The sequence below is a fragment of the Limanda limanda genome, chromosome 7 (assembly GCF_963576545.1).
Source record: "Limanda limanda chromosome 7, fLimLim1.1, whole genome shotgun sequence".
Lineage (NCBI taxonomy): Eukaryota > Metazoa > Chordata > Actinopteri > Pleuronectiformes > Pleuronectidae > Limanda > Limanda limanda.
In genome coordinates, this window is record NC_083642.1 from 4,649,969 (window position 1) to 4,668,857 (window position 18,889).

Below are 18,889 nucleotides of genomic sequence, written 5' to 3' on the forward strand. Positions count from 1 at the left end.
GACCCCCCGGGCTCACCCTCTCTCTCACACCCAGGATCTGCCCTCCTCCCCCGGCTGCTGGGATGGCAGCCACGGCCGCGGCCCGGCGGCTGCCCATGGGCGTGCGGACGTTCAGTGACTTCCTGCAGATCGTCTCGGTGGGATCTCCTCGCTCCTGTCGTGCAGCAGAGTCCAGAGGAAACCTGAGACAGAACATCAGGTGAGAGACCAGGTTTGTTGTCATGTGGGACCAACACCGGCCCACGTGGACACGATGGGATGGAGTCATGTGTGAATGGCAGGTTTGATCCTGGGGTACCCGTCCTAAACCTTAAAGGGGACTTATTAAGCCCATTTACCACAGGTTGATATGGTTCCTTGGGGTCTTAATGAAATATCTGTTACATATTTTGGTCAAAATACCACAAGGATCATTTAAAACAGTCCTCCGATTGACCTGTGTTGATGTCCCCTTTAAGTAACTATTGACTCCTTCTGGTTGATCCTTCAATGCATCAACCAGTGTTGGTGAGACACTTCTGGGTAATTGAGGCTCACTGACAAAACACAAGGTTTAAAAACACACAAAAAGAATCTGTGATCCTCAGTAAACAAGAAGAGGTTTGGGTATAAGAGAGAGAGCCAGGTGTGGGGTGGATTTAGGATTTGATAAATTTTAATCGAGGGACATCCAGGGGCCACAGTCTACACATAGGGGAATAATTATATGTCCAAAATCCATGCACCATTCCTGATTCAGTAGGTTTCACTTCCAAATCAGTCAACCAATCTTTATTTGTATAGCCCATATTCACAAAACACAATTTTTCCCATAGATCTTAACAAGGTGCGACATCCTCAGTTCTTCACCCTCAACAAGAGTAAGGAAAAACTAACCCCCCCCCCCCAAAAAATGTAGATCCCTCAGAGAGAGAGAGACGTGTGAGGTCGTCTCCCAGGACGGACAGAAGTGTAACTGAGACCATCCACAAAACAACACACATTTACAACATGGATTCCTTGTTTAGCTTTGAGCAAAACCGCACGTCACGGAATAGAGTTTGAAAATAGTGACTAAACAAATGGTGTACTACTTTAAAACAAGCTTTTTAAATACAAGTATTTGACTGACAGACTTGGTGTAATTGCACAACAACCCTGTGACAAAGTGATATTGATTTATGGCTGTATTTCCGATCCATGTCTCAAAGTCTCAGCCAGTAGTCGACAAACATTGGTCCAGATTCCATAACTTGTGTAACTGTTATGAGGTGAAACAAGTGTGGGTTGATGTTATAATACGTGTGTGTGTGTGTGTATTCACATAAGAGGACCTGACCCACTGGGAAACCACCAGTACTCTCTCCACACACAGAGACCTTCCGTCCGGCTCCAGCACATTATCTCTGACTCCAGTAGCTGGGAACTGGGATGTGGTGGATGTTTGTTTTGTTGTTGTTGCACTGTGGTTGTGTTTGGTTTCCCCTCTTTCCAGAATCTGGCTCACAGGACACGTTTATCTTACTTTTACAGACACCTGTCGTCATGCGGCATTTTGATGACCAGAACTCCCAGAGCACTTTGCCATCAAGACTGGGACACGATGGCCACCGTTCCCCAAAGTAGAAACTTCATCAGCTTCACCAACAAGAGGAAGGAGTACTCCGAGCGTAGGATAATGGGGTAATTCATCTACTTTGATATTAATAACTTATACCTTTTGTCAAATTGTTTTGTTGAAGACCTTAACATTGGAATACTTGCTCTTTCAGGTTTTCTATGCAGGAAATGTACGATGTAGTGGCCAATGTTGACGAGTACAAGCTCTTTGTGCCCTGGTGCAAGAAGTCCCAGACCATCATGAAAAGAGCCAGCCACTGCAAAGCTCAGCTGGAAGTGGGATTCCCTCCCATTGTGGAGAGATACACGTCCATGATCACTTGTGTCCGACCTCATCTAGTCAAAGTAAGTGTGAGCAGCTACTGTGAGTCTGTCAGTCCTGTTAATGATAATCCACGTCTGAGTTTATGTATGGAAATCGTTTTTAAGATCACTGAAACACAAAATACATGTCAGTAACGACCTGAAAGCAAAGTGAATTGTTGTGTTTCTGCTCACAGAGTTTGTCTTTGGGTTGATTGCAGGCAGTGTGCACAGATGGAAAACTCTTCAATCACCTGGAGACAATATGGCGTTTCAGTCCTGGCATCCCTGGTTACCCTCGCACCTGCACCGTAGACTTTTCTGTAAGTAGCTTTATTATCACATCATCAAACCCTCCGATGCATTTTGGGAGAATTTATGCACTTGATTGATACAACTGTTGTGTAAAAGAACTATTAAACTTCAAATGCTTAGCATAAAGACATCCTAGACTAGCGTGTTCCCACTGTTTTCACTCTTTAGGTTATGCTAAGCTAGCTGTATAAGGTTGTATTGTTATATTTATCACACAGATATGAATATGGTATATGGTAAAGATCTTCTCATGTAAACTCTGATAAGAAAGCTAACAAATTTATACAGTGGAATCCAAAACCTTTTTAGATGATTGGACCCCACTGAATGTTTTGAACAAATCAAATCAATCCTCTTGAGGTATTGATTATGACTTTTGTGTCTTCCCCACCCAGATATCCTTCGAGTTCCGCTCACTGCTGCACTCCCAGTTAGCCACCATGTTCTTCGATGAGGTCGTAAAGACGAATGTCACGGCGTTCGAGAAGCGAGCCTGCAAGCTGTACGGCCCAGAGACTCGAATCCCGCGGGAGCTGATGTTTCACGAGGTGCATCAGACGTGATCTCCTCAGATCTCCGTGTTTCCATTCGGCCTTAAACGACACCAACCTTTATTCCCTCTGTCCCCACCGACCTGCATGATGCTGCATAGTCACCCCACCCTCCACCTCCAGGTCTCCACCGCTGCCTGGACATCCCAGCGGCTCCCGGAGACGTTAGACATCCCCACTGTTGTAAGCATTATGTTGGAATATTACACATTCTTGTTATCGCAGCCTCAACAGATTCTCGTTCATTTCCATCCTCCTCGTCCACGTTCTGTCTACCTCCACTGAAAGGTTCCTTGTTCAGCAGAGGGAACCCACATCGCTCTCGCTCCATGGCAGATACATAATGTGTTTATGTAAACAAAGCAGTCGATCATAGCAACGTCACGTTAGCAAAGGAAGAAAGGCAACGTATGTTTTAGGAGAAACAGTGACACTGAACAGAACACCATTTAATTTATATTTTTCATTGAAGGTTCAGAGGTTTGATTTGATCCAGACTTCAGCTCGACTCTCACACTTCACTGTGACCTCACGGATACTTGTCACGCTGACACTTTAATTCAAAACGTGTCCAATACTTTAACTTCAGCACTTTAATCAGCTGATTATACTGTTGATAGGGAAACTCATTCTTTGCCTTTGCCTCTTGTTTTTAAATCAAATGGGTTGAGTTTTAAAATATCCTGACATATATAGTAGTGAGCAAAAAAATAAACTGTTTAATTTCATTCTTTTTAAAAATTAGTCCATCAGGGGCTAAATGCAAACTTGTATTGTTTTATTGGGATTCAAAAGAAATGTTCCATGTTTGGGACGAAATCAACAAAGTCCAACATTTTGCGAAGGGACACAAGGAAAGTTCTCTTCATCATTTGGCTGTGGCAACATTTAAATATGAGTTTTGGAAAAATGTAGCTTTAACTTTGGCTGTTGTGCTGTGATGCTTGTTTTTTGTGGGATATTAAGATTTGGTCTGCCAATTTTAATAATGCCTTATTTTACAGCCTGGCACTAGTAGTGAGTATTAGGGAATAAGTGGTGGAGGCAGTTAAAGTTTGCACAAACAAGCGCACCTGAATAATTCCACTGAGAAGCTGGAAAGAACTGAAAGACTGTATATGGGATTACAACAAGAACAACTTTATATTTGATAAATACCTGTATATAGTGTGGGTTTGCTAGTTAGGCTCATACATAAAAATAAAAAAAAATAAAAAGTGGATTTATTGATAGTTATCTGATATTATAATAATCACACTGCAGTGAAAACAAACCATTTGTACGAGACTTTTTGTAAAAGTTTCCCTTCTCTGCTTTCTGTGTTTTGTGGTCCATCTCCTGAAGGTCATCAGGAGGACGTTACTCCTGCTGTGTACATTGTTAGAATAAAATAATCCACTGGTGGGCTGTAGAATAAAACATTATCATTTACCATCATCTGTGGGTTTAATGCTTATTTTTAAAAGGCTTTTTATTTATATTTATTCTGCTGCATGGATGTAACTAAGAGGGAACTATTAGACATGTGTTTGTGTGTCAAGGTCACAATTTTGTTGGGATTTAAGTTTCATATTGAAGTAGCCCTGTTGCTTTATTCCACTTTAAAGGGCTCTGAAGTTCAACTGATTGTATTTGCCATATTTCAGAGGTGACCGCTACGTTCTGGTTGCCAAAGGTCAATGGAGGAAGTCATCTGTTGTGTGACCTTCTTTGTAATAGACAAGTCACTTTGTCCACATGCTACAAGTCTTATTCTCCCAACACAGCTGAACTGGGGTTCGGCGTTTTCTCATCTCGGTTTTGGCTTCGAACTTGATCTGCTTTCATTTCCTCTGTGATTTAGAAATGAAGAGATATTTAATCATCAGTGCATGAAGAGTGTTAAATCCAAGTGGGCCTGTGAATCACTGTTACGTTTAAAAAAAAAAATAGTTGTACTTCTTAAAGAGATGTTTAAATGCTGTGTTATATTTTAAAGCAATAAAAAAGGATAAAGTCTAATTTATATCATATTGACATGTTTGCTATGCAGTGATCAGGCTTCATGCATCTCCACCTAAAGTCTCTGTGTGTTAATATTGCTGAACAGAGACTGGATTTCATGCCAGGTCTTGATTGTAGATGCCAATACTCTGAGTCAGAGTATCCACTCAGCACCGTGTAAACCTTCACCAAGACCCAACAGTCCCCTTCAATTGAAGCTGCTCCAATTTATTCTACTAATCCTGGATTCAACCCCAAATTTAATAGGTTCTTGTCTGACCCCATTTGCGTCCCTCCACCAATTTTCATTGAAGTCCGTCCAGTTGCTTTTTTGTAATCTTGTTTACAAACAGCCACTCGGACATGATGGTAACAAACCATGTTATCACGATTACATCGACCCAAACTATCACCGTTATCAGTATTATCGCAATTCGGTTAGAGTGCTGGAAATGTTCTAAAAGTACAGATACACCAACTTAAGTCATTTCATCCATTTTTACATTGACAATGATATCAATTAAAATGCTGATAGTATTTTCTTTATCTAGCAAAGGCTGACAACTTGTAACGTTGACCCCAAATGTCAGTCGGGACAAAACATCAGCTTTTGTTTCACACAGGAAATGTGGGGACTGTGGATGATTGCATTTGATGATCACAGTAAATATGTTAAAGATTAAATGGAACAAATTAACTGACATTCTATCACGAGGCCGGTGATTGTTTCATCCCTTGTGTTTCCACATGAGCTTGTCAAACTACAGGTGAATGAATGAGCCTTGGTCTAATGGTGGTGGACTTGTATATAAACAGAGGTGTAGATCATCACTATCACAGACTGGGGAGTTCCTAAGATAGAATATATTGAAAATGTATCTGAAAAATACTGTGGGTGTATTTTAAAGCATTATTTAAATAAAAAAAGCAGGAAAAACTCTTTTTGTGTGAGCAGTTTTTTAAACAATGTGCATTTTGCTCTGCAGAACGACTCCTCTGTGTCCTGTTGTTCACCTGAAGCGACCTTTATCCCCGAGTTGTGTTCTAATACATTTACATGAGGAGCCTGGGCCACAGCAGCTTCTTAAGCAGTCCCTGGTCTTGTTGCTACATAGTGCACGTAGGCAGGAGGAGGGTGGACACTGCTCTCCAAAAGGTAGTTGACTGGAAAGAAACCAGAGTGGGGTGCTGGTATGTGGGCCAGTTATTAATAACAGCACATAGGAGAGGTGGCTATTCAGACCATCTTCATCCTTGATCCTGTCAATCGCATTTATTACGTCCAAGCACGAGTCACCAGAATAATGTGACCGTAGTGAAAGATAAGAACTGAAGAATAACAAATTCAGGTTGTAGTCCTGTAGCATTTGTCCAGAGAGGAACTTGTATTGACAGCTTCTCTCTCTGGGTCGAGCTTTTTAAACACTTGTTTATAAGCAGTCGTCCAAGGCTGCGCCTCAACATTAGAACAATTTGAGAATGAGCTCTTTTATAGAGATTGAGTGTTATTACCTCGGTCAATGAGGTTAAGTTTCCACCCCCGTCCCTTTGTTTGTTCTTTAATCAGCGTTACACAAAAACTACTGATAAATTCACAGATGTCCACAAAACCTGGAAAACCTCCAGAGAAAACCAATTACATTCTGGAGCGGGTTTTTTTTTTTCCACTTCCTTTAACATTGTGAGACTTGCTGATTTCCCAGAGGATAAAATACCAAACATATTTTGGGACCTGATATGTTTGAGTGTGGGAAACCTGCTGCAGCTGGATTGGATTTAAGGCGACTGTTGAAACGATCACCTGAAAGGATCGGACAATTACATTTTTAAAAGTAAATTAAAACATTTAGAATGTTTAGTCTGGCTTTTGTTTATTTTAACATTATTTGACATTCTATTGTTTTATAACATCTTGGTATTTATTATATAGACTTTATTTTCTCAACTTTCTTTTACTGTTGTCCTCTGATGATTACTTCGGTCTTTTTATCCAAATGTAATTTTTAATTCATTTTTAACGTGTTTGGTCAATCACCTGTAAAGTACTTTGAATTGCATTGATTTGTTTGACGGCTATATAAAGTTTGACTGATCAGGTTACAGATAAAAGAGTGAGATCCTCCGTCGACCGAGTGGACGTGACACTGACTCTTCAGCTCTACTTTATCACTGAGGAAGACCTGAGTAATCTGATTACATCCTGTACAGTGAGTATATGAACCACTATCACAGAAAAGAGCACTTGTGTTCCTGTTCACATTCATGTTGAGTGTGAGCTTACACAACAAACCTCGAATAAAAGCAGCTACATTAACTTCAGCCGTTATTAGTTTAATCATTAAAAGCTTTTCCTGCCGTGACCTGTCAGACGTCCTCTGTGAAAACGACCTCCATTACCTAACACTCAGTGAAAGAAAATCAGACCAAACAAGTGTTAATAAAAACCTTTATTTTTCATTTTTTGTCAGGTTTTCCAATATTTGCTCTTCAAGCTTTTCTCTCCCATTGACCCGTCCAGCCCCATCCCCCACAGTGGTTCTCTTCGTGAATCCATCTGCTGTGAATTCACCGTTACCATGAACAACCTCTATCTGCTCCTCTACGATCAAAATAACCTCATCTCTGGAACGACCCAACACACGGAAGAAGAACACACCGATCAAACACTGAACACACCCGACGAAGCCGGGAGGAAGCGGGCGGAGAGACTCACGCATCTGAACGAGCTACTGACTAACACGCGCCATGAGCAGTTTGAAGGGGAAGGTAAATTAACAAGGATCCAGGAACTTGAACTACAAGAAAAATAAATGGAGTGCTGACAAACCCGGAGCTTAAGAGCAAGCTTGAAACACTGAAGTGGAAAGTAGTGAAATAAACAGCACCGGCTCGGCCCCCTGAGCTAGGCAAGAAATTATATGCATACGAGATAGCTGCAGTTTTCTTTTTGTTCGTTTGTTAAGTTTTCACAGTGACACTGAAGGACACTGTGGATCAACTATGGTAATCTTTGTGGCTATTACAAGCATGTGATCGAGCTCATACATTCAAGCTATACATATACATATATATACCTATGTACACAAAGTATAAATAAAACCACAAAATGAGAACCCAAAGATTATAGTTTTATACATATTCAACACCCAAAAAAACCTTTGAAAAAAGGGATACAATCAACCGGGGGGGGGAGGGGGGGGGGTCTACGTCTACAATAAGGAAATCCTATCAAGCAAGTGCTCATTTTGGAGTATTTGATGTTTAAAGCGCTCTCCTCTGGGGATTTAACAAACATACACTCAGATAAGACGGGACCTCAAAGTCCCCGGATCCCACGGTTCAGTCAAGCTTGCTCTTAAGGATTCACGACAGGCCGTCACTAACAACACCCTCTGCTCAGAACTTTATCACCATGATTACTGTACATTATTCTGGATTCTCTACCAGGGTCCATTTGCGCAGAGACCCGTTAAAAACCACGACAGCTTACCTATGAAAACGGACGAGACAGTTATTTTGATCATAGAGGGAAAAACAGGTCATCATTTAAAAAGGAAAAACCACTAGAGTTGGTGAAAGAGGGGAGACGTAAGATTTAAAGGGGCAGTATCTTTAAACTGATTTAGGTGTTTTTGAAGGTTGGCTTGGGGGGGGTTGATATGTCCGTGGCCTAAGGTGGAAGAGCCTGTCACCTAAAGAGGTCCTGGAGGGACATGGTGGTCCCTTCTTACATCCTGGTGAAGCGTGGCAAGGAGCCTGGAGGATGGACGCCATCCCGGGAGGCCGGTCACCGTCACCACGCTGGAGGTCGTTGACCACAAAGAAGGGATCCGCATGGTTTAAATGCGCTAGGTCATGAAATGGACTCCTCCATCCTTAGGCCACGAACTTATCAACCAGCCCAGCTTTATCTCTGTTAACTTTACTTGTGAGGAACCTTTTTGTCTAAACTGGAGTGTTCATATACGGGAGTGAAACGTGTTAATAGACTGGCTGGGATGACGTCTGGGAACATTGCATAGAAGGAAAAACTAAGTTGAGTCGTATTTGGAGGGGGGGGATAACAGATTTTTCTTTAGGACGTCCTCTAAAACAAATCACTGCATTAGCCAGAAGCAACAAAAGGTTGAGTCAGGTAGTTTAACTTTTGAACAAATATAAACGAAGTGTAATTCACTCCCACAATTCCCTTTGAATGCCACTGCCTATTCATAGTTCAGACCCACAAGGTGCTCAATGACAAATGCGTGGACACTGCAGAGGGGAAAATCTTAGCAATGCTAGCAGACTTAGAATAGTACATAGTTTGAGCCGACTATGGGTTACATGTGACTGAAGCCTTCACCTTACGTGCTCCAGATATGGAGGCACGGGGGGGGGAAAGCCTCTCAGGGGTTAACTAAATACACTCAAACACTAACTGTGAGACGAGTTAAAAGGCCCTTCTTTTGTGAAATGACATTAAAAGCGTACTGTCTCTTTGAATCCCATTGAATCCCTGGGGTTGGAAATGACAGGGGGGTCAACTTATGTCTGCCTTTTTTTTGATATTTCCACCTCCTCCCACCCTTTACACTAACCCCCGCCTCCTCTCAGGTGGTTCTTCAGCCTGACTTGACTCCCACCAGTCCCATCAGTCCATCCGTGCTCATGGACTTGGGGCGCTCCAAGGGGAAGCCCAGGGCTCTACTCCACACCAGCTGGGCCAGCACGCCGAGGGCTCGGGACACTCCAAAGAGCACCGTGTAGTAATTCATCTCAGTCATTCCATAGTACTGTACACAAGGGGGGGAGAGAGAACATGTCAGGATTGGTATTTGGAACCAGAACAGGACAATTAACACGATTGAAAGGGATTCTTGGGTCTCACCTGCAGCAGCACTCCACTGTGAGCGTCCACGTTGGGCCAGGGGTTCTTGGCCTTGCCCTGCTCCAGCAGCACGTTGGGGACGATCTTGTAAAGTTGGGCGACCAGCTTGAACATGGGGTCGTTGGGAAGATGCTTCAGGGCAAATTCACGCTGGCAGGCGTAACGTGGGTCCGTCTTCCTCAGGACGGCATGACCATAGCCTGGCACTACCTACAGCCCAAAGAGAGGAGAAACATTGGAACTGTGCCAACATCCAACTACTAGTTTGATTGTATTTGTTCTTATTGTGTTACGTGCGAAACAGAGTTCCCCCTGTACAGTGAATCTTGTAGAGAATGCGAGTATTATATAGTAAACGTATTTGAGTGTAAATATGAATTTTAGGAATAACCAGAACTGGTCGTGTAAGAGGTTTTTTTTACCCTTCCGGATTTGAGTGTGTTCCAGATGTAATCCCTCATCTGCTCATCAGACACCTCTCCTCCCATCTCCTTCTGCAGAGCAGTCAGCCACACCAGCACCTCCTGTAAGATGAAGGCAACGCATATTACATGACAGGAAATTACATAAAATAATTGTTCATTAATCGTAATCAAAGTAAATGTTTAAAGATAATCGTGATACTGATTTGAAGTCATGTGAAGCAGCTCTAGTCTCAGGGATTCACGAGACAGCAGCCGAGTGGAATTCAGTCATTTAGATTTATTAGTAGCAGCTGTGCCTTTCCAACAGTGGCATATGAAAATGTCTTACAGGAATAAAAACACTTTGTCCTCTTCTGACGACAGGAAAAAGAAACTGAGTAAAACTGGATATGGCGATTAGCTTTGTACAAACCTGATTGGCCAGCCCGTGCAGAGGCCCAGCCAGACCATTCATGGCGGCGCTGAAGGACAGGTAGGGGTCAGACAGAGCACTGCCCACCAAGTGGCTGGTGTGGGCACTGACATTGCCTCCTTCATGATCACTGGAACACAAGAGAAAAAGAATAAGCTTTAAATTATCATTACGCCAGCATCCATTAAATTGCATTCAACCTTTGATTTGAGTGTGACTAGAAACAGAGAATAACTCCACAGAGATAATAATAGAATCCAATAGAAAGTGGCACCTGTGGATGGTGAGGTAGAGTCTCATTAGCTCAGTGAACTGGGTGTCACTGTAGCCCAGCATGTTGGAGAAGTTGTGGGACCAGTCCAGGTTGGAGTCGATGGCTCCGATGCTGCTGCCTTCGCGGTACAGGTTGCGATAGATCTTGGCGGCGATGCAGGGCAGCTTGGCGATCAAGTCCATGGAGTCTTCATAGACAAACTAAGAGAGGCCATGAAAAAGCACCAAATTCAACAGCTGTCCATTTGTTCATCAAGATATTTTACTCAGAAGCAACAGATGATTATTTCCATCCCTGGTACAGAGCCTCTATGACTTCAGAGGACATGAAACAGATGTGAACTCACCTCCCAGTACTTGGTCTTGTGGACGCCCTCAGAGTAAGCCCGTGCAAAGCTGCTCTCGCTGTTCAGAGCTGTGATGGCAGCGCTGAACTGAGACATGGGGTGCAGGTTTGTGGGGAAGTTGTCCAGCATGGTGACGACGTGAGAGGGAAGTGCTGCTCTCTTCGCCCACTCCTTGGAAACCCAGTTCACCTGGAGTAAAAGAATCACACAATATAAATGTGAGGGACTTGAAAGACTCGATTTTCTGCTTTATAAAAAGGTTTGTTACAGACACATGCACATTTACTACAGTAGCTTTACTTTGAGAGCAAATATTGATCTGCAGAACTATTGCAGATGATGGTCTTAAGTTATCCTCCTTCGCTGATTGACTAAATAACCGATGCATTAAATAATACGTCCGGTCTTATTGGGTAAAGATGTGAAAGCTATTGATTCAGTGAAGTGTCGGTTAGAGAGATTAATGCTTATGAGCCGAGTTCTCTTTACATCACTCTTCCAGGACATGGCTGGCAGCAATGAAATGCTTATTTAAAGTACAAACGATTTGTTCGAAATGAAGCCACAATATAGACACTGATCACCACTTAATGATTTACACTTTTCTTCAATGAGTAAAATCTTTCTTCACAGCTGTTTGCATATTCATCAGCCCGTCTCCGCTGTGTGGAGAGCAATGTTTGTCTCTGCCAGTTTTTAAAACAATTATTTCAGAGAGCACGGCATCCTCACTCGAGCTAAATGAGGCACGGGATTGGCTGGTTTACAGCCCCCATGATATCAGACCTGACAAATTGATTTATAAATTAGTAATCAACTACTTTTGTAATTGATTAGTTGTTGCAGCCCAAGAGCCGGAGGCGATGCTGGGGCCGATCGGTTTGGCTCGATTTGCTTGGCAGTGCCCAGCGTGATTGATAGAGAGAAAGCTGAATTAGCTTTGGAGCTGTGCTTGGCTCCCTGGGTGTTTGCCCAGGGCTTAGTGGCACTGTGGCCGGGCTGTGCCTACACTGGCACGGTCAGTGGAGCTGCCCATTGCTCCCTGGGTGTCTGCCCATCACCTGCTGTAAGGATGGTAATGAGCTCAATCCCACCCCAGGCATCACATGTGGTATTGCAGTAGGCAAGTACCGTCACAGCCCTATATGCTAAACCCGTGTGGAGCTGAGATGTGTCTGAGATACCGGCACTGACAGAGGAGTGCCTGGTTCTCCCTCATTATGACTCATAAGTACAATGAACTTAGCTTCAACACTTCTCACGCTCACCTGCTCCTCGGTGGGCACCTGCCCAGTGATCAACAGCCAGAAGAGACCCTCGGGCAGCGGCTCCTCACCTCCTGGAGCTTTAGGCAGCAACTGCTGACACTCTGGAATGCTATAGCCCCGGAAACGGATGCCCTGTTTATCAATGGAGAGGAAACAAAAATCTTGATGTTAGCTGTGAAAAGTGAGTGTGGTCAAGCGGTCAACAAGAGCTCTAGTTCTACCAATGAATATGGAGGAGTGATTATAGCGCTCTATGTGGCGGCCTGCTAATCAGATATATGAACAAAGCAGCTCTGCCACTGAAAGCTCTCAGCTTCAGTGAGAAAGCAATCAAGAGAAGTGCCTATGACGTAGCCTGGTCTCTAACAGCTAAATTAAACCAAAAGTTAAAATTATAGCCACATTAAGATAGTCTATAATCATGAAGTTTTCTACTTTAGACTCTCAGCCGAATGAATAATACATCAAAGCTGATACTGATAAATATTTGCTGGGTAGGAAATTCAATATCAGTACATCAGCTAATAGTATTTTCTTTTTTACATTTCACAGACCTTCTACAACAATCTTGGTTTAAATCTTCATGGAACTGTGACATATATATATTTCGAAGTTGGATAAAAGACGACTTCTCCGTGCTCACTGGTAGACACTGTGCGCAACGAAATTACATCAACCTGACGAAGCAATTTTAATCTGAAAACATTTATTGGCCTTGTTTTAATACTGACCTCATCAGGATCCAAAACAGAGGTCTCGTAAACCAGACCCTTCATCCCCCTCATACCTCCATAGACCTGTGGATGGAATAAAGAAGCACACACAGACGTCAAATACTGAAAACTGAGTTGATGATACAATCTATGCAACACCGGATTTTTTCCTGTTTGTCTGCAGTATAATATTTTTGAAGCTCAGTGGTCGGTTATAAAGCAGTGATAAGTATTTTATTGAAACAAAAAATGCATCTAAAAAAACAACAACATTTACATGAAAAGGACAGCTGATTTTAACATTTTAATGTTTGAAAGTGAAACAAGAAATTCCTCCCAGATCCTCGTGGCTACCAGCCAGGGGTGAGAGGGGAAGTGACAGTTAAACAGAAGAGGATGACGCAGTCTTTGCAGTGGTGTGTGTGTGTGTGTGTGTGTGTGTTTATGGCAACTGTACAAATCTGAAACTGGCAGTAGACATTTTAGTGACGCAGCCAAAATGTCTGTCAGCAGGAAGCAGTTTGTATTGTGATCTTTAAGGGAGTTGATCGGACACTGATACCTGACAGTAACTACTACCGGGCATTCCTAGACAGATTGGGTGGGGCTGCCATACCACAACTAGTATGAATCCTGGCCGGTGGCCCACATGGCTTGTTGCTAACTGGTTTGTAGTTAGTGTGTCATTCTGATGAATCATCTATTTATTATTTTTTTCAGCATCTCCAGAGCTACTCACCATGTCAACAGTGACCTGTCCTATGTTGGTTTTGCCATACTGTTGTTTGAAGTTCTTGATCCTGGTCTGTTCTTTGGGGATGAGATCTGCCAGAATATCCTTCAGATTCTGTAAAAAAAACAAACACAATATCTAAATCAGTGTTGCACCAAAACCAACATCTACACACTAATACTTTATTTTCCTTCACAAGTAACCAGACAACCTTGGAGTGAACTGAGTGAACTTACTGTTGTTGATGCGCTGGCATTTCTGGCTGCCACAAGGAAGTTGGCATTCTGTGGAGTAGATAAAGAAATAATATTGTAACAATTGGTTACATGACAAAAGGGTTAGAAAGTATTTCAAGACTGCAGCAGCATGTCTGAAATACCAAAGCTCCTTATGTAAGGAACCAGACAACCTGGCAGTGGCTCTAAATAACTAGTTCCTGTGAATGACCCTTTGACCTCATTACCCTGGAAGATAAAAATAGATTACAAAACTAAACACTCAACTCTTCATATTATAATAACAGGCTCTTTGAAACAGTTTTACTTTGAGCATGAGCCCAGGACTTTATTTAAGCCGTCATTTGTTACTGCCAAACACTTAATTACTGTGGGTGGCAAAAAAAATCTGGGATGGGTGTCTTTATCCCTGTTGTAGTGGAGTGTCTGGTGGCTCAGTTCCACAACTATTCTTACAAACACCACACTGAAATAAACATGGATGAGGCGGTCGGGTAAATCACATCAAACAGGTGCAACAAGTCACTACTAGTGAGAATTCTTTGTGGACATTCCTCACCAGACGTACGAGGATTACCCTTTTAGAACGGAGGGCTTGTTAGCATGTCGGGTTAATCACAGTTAAACAGCACAGTGTGTGCTATTCAAATTAAACCTGCCACACAACTTAAACACCAGTTTACAAAGTCCACATGTGGGAATGACTGCTCGTGAGGAATCAAGTTTTCCATAATTCTGATGCGGGCCTCGATACCTAAAGCTGCAAAAAATAAAACTTTGCTTTGTAGAAGACAAATAAAAATACAGCTTAACTTATAGTGCATCAGTCTAACTAGAAACAACTTGTGACTTTTATGCTACTTGATGAAATATATGGTATAAAGAAAGTTTGTCACCTTCCTGCCAGCTCACGAAAGGAAATTGTTTCTAGTGCGAAAGAGTGTTCAAATTCAAGAAGCTCTAAACAGCATTAAACTTGTATTCACATGTTTGGATGTGAGTCATACAAAATGAGGGCATGGTCAATGAAGTATTATTTTAAACATTTTTTTGCTTAGGCATGAATGAGACAAGCCACAATCAGTCTGACAACCAGAGACATTTGATGGTCAAAGAGGGAACATCAATCAACACCTATTTATACATATTTATATACAATTACTGATGACTCTTAAGCCTTGTACTGTTGCTGAAATTTAGACAGATTCAAAAGTAAGAAACACCGGAGAAGTTGAGTTTGCTATTCGCCAGCGTAACAGGATTCCACTGATCGCTTATCAAAATGATCAATGGCTGAGGAAGACAGGTGACAGCTGGCTCTGCCGAGGCTGGAAGTGGACGATAGGTCGACAAGGCCCACAGAAACAAAAGGTAGGCGCTTGCGTCACTACACACACACACAGACACACTACCCAGCTGAGAGTAGGATTATGTAACAGCTCGGGGTCTTTATATATAGAGTGTCAGATTTCCCTCGTCACCAACCAACTCCCAACTACTGGGAGAAAGGTTACTGTAACAACACTGCACAGATAGGGTCACCCCCCCCCAGGCACTTTGTATAAAAGAAACACATGACAGGCTCCATTTACATGTTATTCAACAATACACTAAGTCAACTAAAGTGAACATACAACTCAGCTGGAAGAACTAAGGTTGAAAGCTAACTAAGAAAACTAATTTCAATCAATCTTGTATCAAGAACTTGTTGAATCCACATTTCCTCTCCCTTTTCCTCAACTTTTAAAAGTCAAGTATTGAAGCTATAACCTCTGTACACATAGAAAACTTCCCTTGTGTCCGCCTCTCACCATATTAATTGCATAACTTTCAGTAATAGTTCAGACCCCCAACAGTTTATGGTCAAATAAAGTTATGCAAAGGACACAAAAACAGCTGACTAATAAATGTCCTGAGCAAAGATTACAACTGATAAGCAGAGCCGGGATGAAAGGTGCCATGGGGTAAACGCATGTATCACTAATTGTAAGACTGATAACAGGGACTCATTACTCCTGAGTTTGTACAGAGTTCAAGGAAGTGCACCTCACAGATTACATGTAATGGAGGAGGAAGATCTGATAATAGATACACAGGTGGTGGACGACACAGGGGTCGTGTAGTGTGAGTAGTCTGAGCTGAGAGGTCACTGGGCGAGTCACAGGAAGGACTATGTTCCTGAATGGAACATAATATAGCTTAATAACCCACACTTTCCAGTCGACTATTAAAACAACCCTTGTATTTATAATAACACATTGTGCGATCTGCCTTCAGAGCAGAAGCAGAAACGTTTCATTGCCAAGCAGGTTCACACATTCAAGGACTTTGCTGAGGTGCATTAATGCAAAAATATATAAAAACAGTATTATAATATACAGTATATTGAGCACCAGGGGGGTGATTGTGCAATAAGTTATAAATACATAAATACAGGATGTTCAAGGTTTAAGTCGTGAGAGTTTCTTGCACTTGAATCTCCAGTGTTTCATCTGCATGTTGTAATAAACTTTTAAAAGACCAGAAAATAACATTAAAGCAGGACCTCATGGAATAGTTTGTCTTTAGGTTAGTGTCTGAAATCCTAACGTGAAGGTCAACGCGGCTGCAGACGAACCACCACGCTGGGGACGAGTTTAAACACACACCGCAGTAACTTGAAATCCACGTTAATATATATAGAGAGATCTTTAAAAAATATTTAAAAGAAACATGTGAAGTGGAGGCTGCTGCTGGAGGAAACGCGTCCGGGCTGTGACACCGCCAGGCCGGCGTGAAGAGCACCGGGACTTAAGCTAATGCTAGCTAACAAGACCCATTCAAAAGACAGCGGGACTCGAACATGCTAACATGGATACGTATACAGAGATTAAAACAGAATAAAAACGCAACCTTTTCACCAGAGTTCGGTTTATTTACAGTTATTAGTATTTAAAACGCTTTGCCAACTGCATTTCACAATGTGGCTCGGACGCGGCTAAGCTAGCTTGACGCCAGCTAGCTTCTCGTTAGCCGTTAGCTCCTCGTTAGCCGTTAGCTCCCTGTTAGCCGCTAGCTTCTCCGGGTAAAGTGCTTGACAGGGGGAGATGTGGCGTCACGCAGCGGGAATCCGGGCTCTTACCTTAGGGCTGAGGAGCTTGGGCGCCAGGCGGCTGAACGTCAGGAACGACATGTTTTCTGCTGGGAGTCACTTCCACGTCTCTTCCGCTCGACGCCGCTGCCTGAGCTGCTTGAAGGTGCCCCTCCGGAAGGTTGAAGAGGGATTCAGGCCCGCACGCTGCCGGCTCGCTGATTGGACGAGGCGGAGGAGCGATGCCGCAGCGTACTGGGTTCTGATTGGTCGGTGGGTGACAGGGGAGCGAGCTGATTGGCTGGTGGCCCTCCCCACTCTGTATGTGACGATAGATTAGACAGGTCGATGTAATGGATCGATAGAGAGACAGATATAGATGGAAAGATAGAAGGAGAGAAAGAAAGATAGAAGAAAGAAAGAAAGAAAGAAAGAAAGAAAGAAAGAAAGAAAGAAAGAAAGAAAGAAAGAAAGAAAGAAAGAAAGAAAGAAAGAAAGAAAGATAAATTGCTCGAGAAAGATAGATAGACATATTAATACATAGATAGATAGATATAAAGAAAGGTAGACAGAGAGATATATAGATAGATAGATAGGTAGATAGATAGATAGATAGATAGATAGATAGATAGATAGATAGATAGATAGATAGATAGATAGATAGATAGATAGATAGATAGATAGATAGATAGATAGATAGATAGATAGATAGATAGATAGATAGATAGATAGATAGATAGATCAAATGACAGAAAGAAAGAAAGAAAGGTAGAAAGATAGCTAAATGGTTCTATAGAAAGATAGACAGACAGTTATATAGATATAAAGATCAAAATAAAGATAGATAGATAGATAGATAGATAGATAGATAGATAGATAGATAGATAGATAGATAGATAGATAGATAGATAGATAGATAGATAGCAAATTCACCTAGGCCTCATGTGCATTCCACAGTATGTTTTTCATTACTAGACATAACTACTAAAACAAAAAATGTCCTCCCCCTTAAGGTCATATGTCGCCCAACTACTAAATCAGGGTTGGATCCCTAAGTAACCTCAGTGTCCCTGTGTGGACTCAGCATAAAGCCACTGATTCATAATAAGTGATGCAAGAAGTTCATATGTACTTACTTTGTTGTTTGGTTATGTATTTTTTCTTTTTGTTACAAATTTCGTAAGAGCATTCTGATAATGAAGTGTTATCTCATCTCATCTTATACAGGGAAGTGCCTACCCTTAATTATGTAAATGAGATGGACAGACTAATAGAAAAACCTGTCCATACAATTTAACCATATAATTATTCAGCACTACACACTGTTGTGTCGTTAAAACATTTAAATAAAAACTGAAAAATCTCAACCTTAATAAAAGGGGGATTCATTGCATTCACTACAGGTGTCTCTATAATGAACTGCTAACTGAGTGGATAAATCATGTCCTGTTTCTGCAGTTAATTTTGATCATTGTTGGCAAATACTCCAAATGAGCAGATATTAGTTGCTGTGAATACCACCGTTGTTCTTCTGCAGGTATCAGTTAGTATTAACCAGGTATTTCATAGTTATCCATCCAGATGACTCCCTGATGAGTGAAGGGAAGAAACCAAGGTAATAATTTGCTGTAAAACAAGAAGTTCAAACTTTATTGTCAAGGGGAATAAAAGGAGTAAGGAGTAGCTGGTTGTTTTCGAGTCGGGCATTCATTTTCAAACCAACTGCATGCAGTTTACCGGTATGGTTTGGTTGATGGTCGCTTCATGGTCAATCCCACAAGCTCAGGGTAT

General features: G+C 42.0%; 2 protein-coding genes across 2 annotated transcripts; one reads left to right on the forward strand and one right to left on the reverse strand.

The window, feature by feature from the left end:
- coq10a (coenzyme Q10A) lies at window positions 1-5,677 on the forward strand. Its single transcript, XM_061074462.1, has 5 exons — window positions 1-199; window positions 1,513-1,662; window positions 1,752-1,944; window positions 2,124-2,225; window positions 2,613-5,677. Exons 1-5 carry the CDS (start codon window positions 63-65, stop codon window positions 2,778-2,780), a joined length of 750 nt encoding a protein of 249 aa, XP_060930445.1. The 5' UTR covers window positions 1-62; the 3' UTR covers window positions 2,781-5,677.
- A 1,503-nt stretch (window positions 5,678-7,180) lies between these two features.
- On the reverse strand, window positions 7,181-17,284 carry cs (citrate synthase). The gene is made up of 11 exons (XM_061074337.1): window positions 17,150-17,284; window positions 14,029-14,076; window positions 13,799-13,906; window positions 13,078-13,143; window positions 12,347-12,478; window positions 11,079-11,267; window positions 10,733-10,932; window positions 10,459-10,588; window positions 10,044-10,145; window positions 9,622-9,831; window positions 7,181-9,526 (listed from the first exon to the last, which is right to left on the reverse strand). Exons 1-11 carry the CDS (start codon window positions 17,198-17,200, stop codon window positions 9,356-9,358), a joined length of 1,407 nt encoding a protein of 468 aa, XP_060930320.1. The 5' UTR covers window positions 17,201-17,284; the 3' UTR covers window positions 7,181-9,355.
- Between the last annotated feature and the right edge of the window lie 1,605 nt (window positions 17,285-18,889).

Coding starts and splice junctions, on each gene's coding strand:
- coq10a (XM_061074462.1), top strand. CDS start 63: ATGGCAGCCACGGCCGCGGCCCGGCGGCTGCCCATGGGCGTGCGGACG. Junction 200..1,512: donor AACCTGAGACAGAACATCAG/GTGAGAGACCAG, acceptor TTACTTTTACAG/ACACCTGTCGTCATGCGGCA. Junction 2,226..2,612: donor CCTGCACCGTAGACTTTTCT/GTAAGTAGCTTT, acceptor TTCCCCACCCAG/ATATCCTTCGAGTTCCGCTC.
- cs (XM_061074337.1), bottom strand. CDS start 17,200: ATGTCGTTCCTGACGTTCAGCCGCCTGGCGCCCAAGCTCCTCAGCCCT. Junction 13,907..14,028: donor ATGCCAGCGCATCAACAACA/GTAAGTTCACTC, acceptor TTTTTTTTACAG/AATCTGAAGGATATTCTGGC. Junction 12,479..13,077: donor CTGTTTTGGATCCTGATGAG/GTCAGTATTAAA, acceptor ATTGATAAACAG/GGCATCCGTTTCCGGGGCTA.